Source organism: Pseudophryne corroboree, chromosome 3, assembly GCF_028390025.1.
Source record: "Pseudophryne corroboree isolate aPseCor3 chromosome 3, aPseCor3.hap2, whole genome shotgun sequence".
In the NCBI taxonomy this organism is placed as follows: Eukaryota; Metazoa; Chordata; class Amphibia; order Anura; family Myobatrachidae; genus Pseudophryne; species Pseudophryne corroboree.
The window spans coordinates 368,510,528-368,522,427 of NC_086446.1; the positions used below are offsets into that span (position 1 = coordinate 368,510,528).

Below are 11,900 nucleotides of genomic sequence, written 5' to 3' on the forward strand. Positions count from 1 at the left end.
GCTAAATTTACTAGGATAAACCATGTCATCGGTCCCAAGTTGACCAGAACTGATTCGAGTAGCATTCTGTAGATTTCCAACAAATGGCGTGGTCACCATGTTCATCCAACAAGAACTTGCTTCACTTTGCCAGGATAGAGGGGGACCTACACAATATAAGGCACCTATTCCATGAGTTTTGGCACATCACTGTAATAGTCCTAAATAATTTATATTACTCCAAATAGTCTGCCCCATAAACTCTTCCTATAACTCCATGCTGTATACAGTATATCCCTATAATTCATTTTATTTCATATAACCCATCCCTATATACAGTACAGTGACCTGCAGTCAGGGAAGGCAGGGGAGGCAGACCCTCACCTGTCATACTCCAGCACAATCCAGAGTTTTGAGTATAAAAATGATGAAAATAATAGAAAGAATATATTTATAACGATAAATATCTTTGTATTATTAACATAATCTTTGTATTATTCATAGAATCTTTGTATTATTCTAATAATTTTTATAGTCAAAACTCACCACAAAATCCTATGTGTGTGCATGTGTAAATCTAGCTCTGATAGTAGCCAGTGCCTCACCAACCACTGACCTCTCCGCACCTCTCTGATACGGTGTACTCCTATTACTGCACATAACATCTCCTTAGAATTCGTCCTGTTACTTCTCTCTATTACTCCTTTTATAACTCCATATAACAGCTCCCTATACCACCCCTCATTATACCATATAACCTCTACCATTAGCTCTTCCTAAGTTCCTATTCATAGTATCTACTCTCCCACAACATCAAGGAAACTCCCAAATATTAGGTGACTCAACCAGACATCTGGGAAAGTAGGCAAGTCTCCTGAAGGTAGCCTGTGGCTGTCCGCTGTATCCCACTTCCTGAGTGAACTGGGCAGCCTAGGTGACTTGATGATGCAATTCCAGTAACAGTGTGATTGTATACAGTGGCATATCTATAATGGGTGCAAGAGGTGCTGTGCACACGGGCCCCTAGGCCCAGGGGGGCCCACACCGCACACCTTACTCCTCAGGAGTCCCATATCAGCGCTGCACATATCACCGAAGACCTGTGCATGCTCTTTGGACTCTGGTACAGAGCTTGGGTCTCCTAGTGACCCTAGTGTTCAGAGTCCCACTCCGCTGCTGGATCGAGAAGAGGGGACCCAGAAGGAGACTGCACATGGTAAATACATATGATTTACCAGCAGATGGGATGCCGGCTGTCACTATACCAACAGCAGCATCCTGAAATCCTGGCAGCGAGTCCCCTCGCAGGCGTGCTGCGCTGGCCAGGCTTCGGGCCTGGTGGCTGACTTCGCATGCCACAGATTATATTCCCAATCAGTTGGTGGTGTGGACCTTCCAACCGAGTAAGAATACCCTGCGTTTGTCGGGATTCCAAATGGCAGCATTTCACCGGTTGTCAGGATTCTGGCGCCGGTCTCCTGATCGCCGGGATCCTGACAGCCGGTATTTTAACCTCATCCCGCACGTGGGCCTCCTCCTCTCTTAAGGTGCCCCTGATTGTAGAGCAGGGCCACAATGACGTGATAAGAGCGTGTCACGAGCCCATGGCTGCAAGCCCTCCTATAAAAGTCAATTGAAACTACGCTTCAAATACTACATATAACATCTCCATATAACTTTGCTGTTACTTCATACAACCTCTCCCTACAAATCCATATAAGTCTCTCAATAACTCCTCTTATTACTCAATATAACCTGTCCATATAACTCCCGTTATTATACATATAATATTTGCCAATATCTCATCTTATTACTCCATATGAACATACAGTTATGTATAACATCACCCCATAACTCTATAAGTAAAAAAGTCTACATCATATCTTAGCAATGCTTCAGTCGTATTGTAGCTGTAAAACATTTTCTTTTCTTTTCTTTTTTCCTAATTTAAACTTCTGTAACTCTTTCTATATTATTCCTCACCATAGCTGCTATCACTCTACCTACAGTAGTTTCTTCCAGAGACTGAAAATAGCAGTGGTCCATCCATTCTCTGGCATTAACACGCAGAGATGGAAATGTCTGTCTAAACATCAATTTAATTGAAAAAGCCTTGTCTGTATTCTGACATATTGACCCAGTGCTTGCCGGAGAGAGAGACAGGGGTAATCAGGGAAGAGACAGGCAGAGAAGAGAGTGTTAGACATGGGTGGTTTTGCAGGGGGTCATGCTGGGCACACAACCTGGCACCAGCTCCAAAATTGTTTCATAGGTGTAATTTATGAAATCATCTGGTAGCAGTCACACAAGGAGCCCCCCCTGGTGTTAGGGGGCGGAGGAGAGAAAATATGGGGCGCAAATATAAAGGGAAGATGAGGAGGGGGGGCTGGATAGGTGAAAGCATGAAAACACATAAGAGGCGGGGGTATAATAAGGTACAGAGGGTGGGTGTGTGAGTGTGTTTGGGTAACTACTACGTGATAGAAATAGAGAGGCATGGTTGAAGGCTGAGAGAGACAGACAGACAGTAGGAGAGTGTCTGAGGGGAGGAGAGAAGAAGGGAGGGAGATAGAAGGTCAGATAGCGAAAGGGAGAAGGAAAGACATAAGGAAATAGGAACGGAGAGTGCGGAGGGGTGACAGCCAGAACCTGGACAAGACATACATAGCCTTGGTCCTGGCAAGAGAGGGATGATCGAGAAAGAGAGGGAACGGGCAGAAGAGGGATAAGCCAATGAGAGCTGGAGGAGAGGAGAAAGGTGTGTGCGGGCAGAGGAAGGAAGAGAGAGCAGGTGGGAGAGAGAGAGAGAGAGAGAGAGAGAGAGAGAGAGAGAGAGAGAGAGAGAGAGAGAGAGAGAGAGAGAGAGAAGAGAAGCTGAGGAAAGAGAGTGGAGGAAGGAGTGATGGTCCAGGAGTTATACAGAGAGTGATGTGCTAGTGAGAGGGAGGGAGACGGGAGGAGAGTAGCAGGGATCAGACACCTATGTAGGGGGAGAAAGAATTGAGAAGTGCCAGAGACGGAGGGAGGATAGAGAAGTGAGGTGGTCAGGGAACATCTGTGCTAGATCTGTGCATTCCCAGCGTACACATGAATGCTGCCCGCAGGTGAGTGGACGCTCCAGGACTCAGCCACTGAGCAACATGCAGCTCACACAATGCTGCTTTATATTCCTGGTCCAAGGCAGCATCTATCTGGTAAGTCGTGTATTTATCTCCGAGCACTGTCTCTAGTTATGTGTTCTGTCTGTCTCACCCTATAGGGTATGTGATTGCTAATATCCTCCTTCATGTCTGCCCTCACTCCCTCCTGCTACACCTGCTGCTCTCCTGGGTGTGATACATGGTATTATATATGTGCTGTGCATCAATTATACAGTGTGTGTGTGTGTGTGTGTGTGTGTGTGTGTGTGTGTGTGTGTGTGTGTGTGTGTGTGTGTGTGTGTGTGTGGTCAGATCGGATGCTAATCTTTTAATAAGGGGTGATTTACAGTAATTCCTGGTGTCGTTATCAGGGTGGCTGGTGTTTAACAACCTCAGTCTACCTGTTGCTGGATTTAAGCTACGGTATGTAATGGTATATGTACATATGTCTGTATACAGTATAGGGGGTGTGTGGAAAATGTAATATTGGACGTCTGGATAGCAGGTCTGACATAGTATAAGCGCAGTAGTACATTGCAGATCCAACGTGTTAGACGCTAGGGTATCTAAAGTATGTTTTTTCCTATGTTTGTAATATCGGGACTGAAGGGATTTCATTACAGCGAGATGATTAACGGGTTAAAGTGTCAGTCACATCTATTGGCAGAAGGATCAACAAATCTGCAGACAGTAGCTTGTTTAATATGTTAAACAAATTGTGTAAAATTGGAGACAATAGCATAATTACAATGACATGTTTAATGGGTTAATGGGTCAGTCCAGTATAGCTCTACAGATCTGTATGTGCATTTTTCTGGGTTAAAGGGAGAATCCCAGGCATGATCAAAGACATCTACTGTCAGGGACTCTGTAATCTAATGACAGGATCTGGTGGAGATCTACAAACCTGGATATGTTTTCCATGGGTTATAGTGACATCACCATGTATACTTAAAGACATCGGCTATTTGCTTAATGGGTTAAAAGGTCACTCCAGTACAGGAACAGATATCCAAAGCACTGGACACGCTTCTGATGGAAAAAAGGAAGAATGTCATGTATGATCAGAGAGGCTTAGATGGATTAAAGGGCCAGTTTGCTGTAAAAGTAAACATTTACAGACCATTACAGGTTTTCCATGGGTTATAGGTTCCGAGACATGTATCTTGAAATAATCTAATGATAGTATCACATTTATAGGGTAGAAGGAACATGTTAGTGTTGAGGCAGACATCAAGACTTGGGCACATTTTGATGGGTTAAAGAGACAGCGTCATATGTAATCGCAGAGATCTAATGTAACAGACATGTATAATAAGTTAAAGGGTCAGTTTAGTGTGGGAGCAGAAATTTGCAGTCGTGGATTTACTTGGATGGATTAAATGAAAGTAATGGCAAAACCAATGAACTGCAATGGCAGTTGCATGTTTAATGATTTCATCTGTTGACATGGGCATGATCAATATGTTAAAGAAACAGTTTAATGCAAATGCTAAAATAATCTAATGACAGCAACATCTTGAAGAGACCATAGACCAAGTCATATTCAAATATTTAGTCTGTTTCAAACTATTTTTTAATTCATTAATATAATAATATGTTAATTAGCTAGAGTCATCATAATATTAGATGAGGTGACCAAGATAAACACTGTGTGTCATTGCTCATTCAGATGCAATATAACAAAAATAAGTTTCCTGTTTATTATTTTTTCAAATTTATATAGCTCCAAAGAGTTTCATAGCACAATACATAGGTGTTAAAATATATAGCAAGATTACATAGGTACAAGGTGATCACTTTAGATGGTTACAGATCATTTCATAAATTAATATAAATACATAATTATATAATTATGTGCAAATTAAATCATTTATATAGAGAAAACAAAAGGTCATATGACCAGGGTTAAAGAGCAACATAGCTAAATAATTGTCCAAATCTTTTTAAAACCAGGTGCTAATGACCTTTGTTATATTTTATCAATCCCCCTTACCAAATAAATATATTGGCTTATGTTTGCACCTGAGTGTAGCTTATTTACAATGCATGTAAACTGTCAATACCAATGGGGTCATCAAATGACCTATTGACATTGACAGTGCAAATACGTTAAAAGGCCTATACCACTTGGGACCATTGTGGTGTAATGAGAGATGTATTTAAAGTTCAGACAGTGCAGGGTATTTATTCAATGAGTGTGGTCATTGATCTGGATAACCTAATGATAATACTGGGTCAAATTTGTTGGTATATCTGTGTAGATTACCAGGGCACAGCAGACAGCTTTTGAAAGTTATACAAGATAATATGACCAATTGGTTGTAGAGGCTTCATGTAGGCTCAGGGAGAACTCTTGTTTGAGGGATCCAGGACTAAAGTCATGTTTTTATACCAAGTGATATATTGACTGCACATTTCTAGGACTGACTTCAGCACTGTATGGTTTCTAATGGAGAGTGACCCCTTTCTATCCAATGACCCTAGACTGTAGGCTGAGCTGCTACAAATAGTTCAGAGTTCTTTTTAAAAATCCATTGTGATCTGTTATGTACAGGACTAGTCCATACATACTGGAGCTGGCTTTCCTGTTTAATTGTGTTATTTTGTAGCTGTGTGTAACAGTTCTGTGCCTCTACGGGTTTGTGGGCTCATTTAGCAGATGCTACCTTCTCCTGTAACAGCCATTTTGTAACTGTGTGATTTTTATGCAGCCTTCAGTCATGATATTGTGTAATTGGTCTTTGCTGTCAGTGTAGAATATTGCTGTATTTATTATTATCTCAATGTATGTTGTGATGCACTCTACAGGGTATCAAGTGTTTTATATCTGTACATTCTTTGTCATCATTTACATAACCAATAAACAAGATTTGTCACCATATGTAGGACTAATAATATAAGAAGTAAGAGTCACTTAGTGTTATAATTTGTTGTTCTATTTTTTTATTTTTTATGGCATCAGCTGTAATTGCATAATAGTGTAGCATTTGTAAATACTACGCTGTTATATTTTAAGGTTTTATTAAACTTTCAACACAAATTGTTTCCTGAGATTGCACATAAAATATGTGGGTATTTTTCTATTGTCACTAAGTATACAGTTATATTAGGACCAAGTACAGGCGCCATTATTTTACACTTTATTCACCAATGATTTACACTTATGAGCAGTTTTATATAGCAATTCATAATGTATGAAAATGTGTGTTTTATTATAATGTGCTCCTGATTTAATGCATGTATCTGTTGTATTATGCATTCATGTTCTTAGTTATTTATTCTCTAATATTTTGTCACTGTGCATTAATATGTGCCAGCCTGCTTAGTGTTGGCAGTGTGACCTGTCATCATTGTATAATGACTATGGTAATTTGTTACTACACATGTTGTCTGATATGCTTTATTAGACAGATAGTGTAGTTTGTCATATATACTTTGCATTGCTGATAACTGTGCCACTTTGTATCAAGATTTACTTTAGTATATCTGTCTTTTATGCTCAGCACAACTCCCTATGGACAAAGCTCATTTACCAGCTGCCCCCATCTATCTGTCTCCATGGTTATCCCACTTTTGTCAAAATTAACCATTTAGACAGTGGGTATGTTTTAATGACATTTCTCTATGTGCAACCCACAGAGCTAACACTCTGTGTTTACACAGCTATTTTACTTTGGACTACTTTCCTATTACATACCTTATTTATGCTTCTGCAAATATACCATAATTGGTTGTGATATACTTACTGTGTACATGGGCATTCTTATAAAATAATATAAGCACTAGATAGATCAAGATTTTTTTCTTCCTTTCAACTATCCAAAATATTCCTCCAAAATATTTAAATCTACATAAAGATCTTTAAAATAATATTTAACTGTTTTTAGAATATTGATTTGTACTGGTATATATTTGAAATGTTTCCTGTGCATTTATACTTCATTTGTTCACATTTAATGCTGTAAGTGTGAACTATGAGTTGATATTAAATTATGAATGTGCTAGATGTGTAACAGGGTGGTGTTGATTATCTATGACCTCCGTATCTGAAAGTGGTTTCTTTTGACATCTGTGGTTAACAGTGTGTCTGAGTTGTGTAGAGCCCTCTTTTTTCAAGTAGCTCTTTGACATTGTGATACCCAGGGGGTGTAGGTCAGGTGCCTGCACATTACTCAGCTTCATTAAACTGGTTACACTGATTAGTACTCAGTACCACTAATTATTTGTAGCAGCATCTGTTATTGCTGGGAGTTTCAGGTGAGAGCATATCAATAAGAAAGGACAGGAGGGAGATTAAAGTGAACAAAGAAATGCAAAACAATTAAGGTCTGTTATATTTGCAGTATAAGAAATGGCTATACATTTGTGCTTATTCTGTTAGAGGTCATTTGCCTTCCTTTTTACCCTCAGGTGATCTGTGGCCAGGAAGACTCCTCAAGTGAGCCAGATGATGAAGATCCATCAGATGCCAAACACCATGCCAGGCCTCGAATCTCCAGGAGACGTTCTGCCTCTCCATCACGATCTCGCAACTCCAGCCCTTTAAACTCAACAGTCCTTCAACTTCTCTCCAACTCTCCTGAATTCTGGGATGTCTTGAATAGCCTTTCAGAACTGGGTCATAATCAGGAACCACCAATTCCAGCTAGGGTCAAGCGTCAATCGATGCTGAGGTCAATGGGAAGAGCTAAGAAAGTCTTTGGTTGGGGGGACTTCTACTCCAACATCAAGACAGTTAAGCTCAATCTTCTCATCACAGGAAAGGTGGTGGACCATGGGAATGGGTCCTTCAGTGTGTTCTTCCTCCACAACTCAACAGGCCAGGGAAATGTGTCTGTCAGCCTTGTCCCACCATCCAAAGTCCTTGACTTTGACTTGGAGCAGCAAATGTATGCAGAAGCAAAGGAATCAAAGATTTTCAACTGTCGTGTGGAGTTTGAGAAAGTAGATAAAGCAATTAAAACAGGTCTCTGCCCCCATGACCCATCAAAGACATGCCACCAGCAGCAAACTCGTAGCAAGGTTTCATGGACATGCTCACACCCATTCAAGATTGTTTGTGTTTATGTCTCATTTTACACAACAGATTACAGACTGGTGCAGAAGGTCTGCCCTGACTATAATTATCACAGCAGCTCCCCATACTCACCATCGGGATGAATACAATGAAATTATAAAGTACTGATAGCTGTGGAATAGCCTAGTTTTGGCTAACTTTGGGTCTATCTTTTTATGGACTTCCTGTGCCTTGGTCTGGTCCATTGTGGTGTGTGTACTTGTGGAGAAAGTGGACAGAAAGCTGTGTAAGTGATGTGTTGGACGTGAAGCTTGAATTATGTCAATATACCCAATGATGTAACAACTATATTGTTGTCTCTTAGTTCCTAACGCACCCTTAAAATAAACTGATATGGTCTCCCAGAAGCTGTAATTATAGGAGCTCCGGAGTGTCTACTATGTTTGCCTCCAACTACAAATAAAATGGCTAGTTTCTTCTTTCCAATAAAAACCACAGAAAGGTTTAAGCTAGTATTAATGTTGTCCAAAGCTGAGTTTCTTAAAACACAGTCAGCGAAGATAGGGTGGAGTGAAGTTCCTGCAAAAATATTACGCTACTGGTTGTGAATAATCTTGTCTTACTTACTAAACAAGCTACTTACTAAACATTACATATGCATTGCCACATTTAGTCGAATTGTCTGTGCAGAAAGATAGTTAAGGAGCCAGGGATGATATGCATTGACTAATAATCCACAACAGTTAGGTGCCAGCAGAAATGGTATTGGTGCTATGGCTACCTGTCTCATGGATCTTTAGCCCCAGTGCAGTTATTCTTAAAACACAGCTAGCACATTATTAGTCATTATTAGTCCACAATAATAGTAGGAAATATTTAATAACAGACTTCGTCATTCTACCTGTCACTTATACCAAGTTGTTTGTCACTCTTTTCCTGAATGATACAGTATGTGTCACTACTGTCTACCAGTCAATCTCCACTTTAAGCTTATTCATCACTTTTATTCACTTACTCTACTACTACTCAACTGCAGTTTATCTCACTGTGCTCCACTGGGACCAATTTTTCTTTCTATTTGGCTTATATTGTATGTTACAGTTTCACAGGACTTTCTGTTTTGTTGCTAGAAAGCCTTAAATTCAAAGGAAAAAGCTTTATCTGTCACCTACACACAGTGGTGGCAGCCATTTTGTTGACTGAAACAACATACAGGAGAATCCAGTATATCAATTCATTAGGAACTGCTGACCTCATTGTCATAAAAACTACACCATTTTCTTAGTTAGACTGCTTCTCTGGAATATTGTTTAAGCGCACAAAATGGCTGCCTTGATGATGTTGCTAGTTCTAAGATAATTAAAAAACTTCAACTTCATGAATGTTGATTCTACTCATTGGCTTCCTCCACTGTGTGAAAGTAACGGGTATACTTTCATTTGGTGTGGTATGTGATTATCCGTTAACCAAGAAAATGAAGGCACCTCAAACCCAAGAGATATTAAGGGATGCATTGATGACTAAGATTTATTAATGTATTGTCAGTGATCAGCTCTTATGCAGAAGTACCTAATGGGAAATATCCCATATTATTCATTTAATCACCAAAGTAGACTTTTCAGCAATACAGAATTTGAATATATTGTTATATTAGGAAGTGAGCACTTTACTCACACAAACGTATTTAATAACGGGGCTGTAAAATTATCACAATCTCAAAATATTGCTTAAAGGGTTGTGATAGGATATTTTTTTATGTCATGTGTAATGTGTGTTATATTCTGTAGCTGACTCCTTTTGTTTCAGATAAGCTAAGTATATGCTATTGGTTACGGGTGTAAACCTCACTTATTTTGAAATTAAAAACGTAGGAAGGTTGCCTTCTGCCTCTGAGGTCTGCTGTGACATGCCTGCTTTAACCTTCCTCATGGGACAAATCACTGAACATGTCACAGTCATTACATCACTCTGCTTTTTCATAAGAGCCAACCCATTAACTCCTATATTGCTGGATCAATAAAATTCAGCACAATTATCTTCAAAGAGGCTTTAAGAGTCTACTATTATCCTTGATGTTTACAACTATACCATATGTAGTGGTGGGAGATGTTGGTTATATCATTATTGGGGTTCTGTGCAATATGGAAAATATCTCTGTACGTTAATCGCATAAAAAATACTGTCCGTGATCAATAAACAAAACTGCTGACTGTATATTTTATGCTTTATCTGTCGCCTGTGGTTTTCTTTTCTTTTTTTTTAACTCATAGAAAATATGGCAGCAAGTGTGGGTATATGTATAAAAATATACATACACATAAAAATGTGTATGTATATACTGTATATATATATATATATATTTTTTTTTTATATGTGTGCATGTGTGCGTGTGTGCGTGTGTGTGTGTGTGTGTGTGTGTGTGTAAGAACACAGGGGCACATAGAGCAGTGTGTGTGATCCCAGTAGCTCAGACTATTAATCACTAATTACCAGTCCACACGTTTCCAGCTCAGCATCTTTCTGTACTGATCCCAACAGCAGCTGTTCTCCAGCTACACAACATCCATCTTCCCCCCTCCCTCATACTCCTCTCCACTCTTCATCTCTTACTCTTTACCTCACATCTTCTGCCCTTCTTAAAGTACACCTTTTTACTACACACTGGGGCAGATGTATTAAGCCTGGAAAAGGGATAAAGAAGTGATAAGTGCAAGGTGATAATGCCCCAGCCAGTCAGCTCCTAACTGTAATTTTTCAAATCCATAATGATTGGCTGGTGTGTTATCACTTTACACTTATCACTGCTTTATCACTTCTTTATCCCTTCTCCAGGTTAATACATCTCCCCTACAGTTTTTGGGGTTGAACCTATATTCATGCTGCATCTTTATTTACTACTGTAGGTAGTAGCAGTTTCACTGACGTATCACTCATGCAGCCATTTGATGAGGTGAATGTAAGCTTATCAATGTACAAGAAACTAGTGACATCACTAAGAGGTGAGATATAAATAAACAGGTACAGTTGTTGATAATCACAATCTGCCACTGTGTGTGGCCATTGGATGACCACACTGACTGCGTGTGGGATGTATCAAGTATCTAATTTTAATGTGGTATATCCAGCAACTGATCTCTCACATAGCAGCATTTATTAACATCATAAGCATGAAGATTTGCGATTGAAACTGCAAAGGACACCTCTTATTGGAAGAGCTGTCCTTTACAGTTTTACTCGCAAGGACTTGCTGGTTTATGACCCAGGAGTCCTTTTGCGCATGGCAGCCATCGGCCGGCACATGCGCAAGTCGTGGAGGACACTGGGAGGGATCCTATTGGTAAGAAGACCATAGGCTTCTATTAGGCAACCCCATTGGGTTGCCTGTCGGGAGCAAGATCTGGAATGTTTTGCTTACCGGAGCTTAATGAAGATAGGAAATGTGGCAAACCGCTAAAAACAGCATTTGAGGATAGTGCATCCTGCTCTGCAACTTGTTTCATTTGATCAGTCAGCCTTTTCAACAAATGACTGTTCTGTACTGGTTGGACAGGCAAATATGACCAAATTAAATACATACTTAGAACCGAGGTGTGATTTCTGATCTGGCAATCTCTCTTGTAAATCATCAGATCAGGAATCACATCTCAACTATAGAAACTCTACTAAAGAAGGAAGGTGAAAACTTCTTTGTCATTTCTGAACGATCTATGTTTGCTTACTGATCCCACCCCATTGTATATTGGTCAATTAGCTAAATACAT

General features: G+C 39.7%; 1 protein-coding gene across 1 annotated transcript; it reads left to right on the forward strand.

Moving 5' to 3' along the window:
- Window positions 1-2,492: 2,492 nt before the first annotated feature.
- On the forward strand, window positions 2,493-10,353 carry NXPH3 (neurexophilin 3). Its single transcript, XM_063959861.1, has 2 exons — window positions 2,493-3,173; window positions 7,533-10,353. The coding sequence occupies exons 1-2, from the start codon at window positions 3,120-3,122 to the stop codon at window positions 8,280-8,282; spliced, it is 804 nt and encodes a 267-aa protein (XP_063815931.1). The 5' UTR covers window positions 2,493-3,119; the 3' UTR covers window positions 8,283-10,353.
- The last annotated feature ends 1,547 nt before the right edge of the window (window positions 10,354-11,900 follow it).

What these genes read in the sequence shown, in the direction of transcription:
- NXPH3 (XM_063959861.1), top strand. Translation starts at nt 3,120, where the DNA reads ATGCAGCTCACACAATGCTGCTTTATATTCCTGGTCCAAGGCAGCATC. An exon ending in TCCAAGGCAGCATCTATCTG is followed by an intron (nt 3,174 to 7,532) that starts GTAAGTCGTGTA and finishes TTTTACCCTCAG; the next exon opens with GTGATCTGTGGCCAGGAAGA.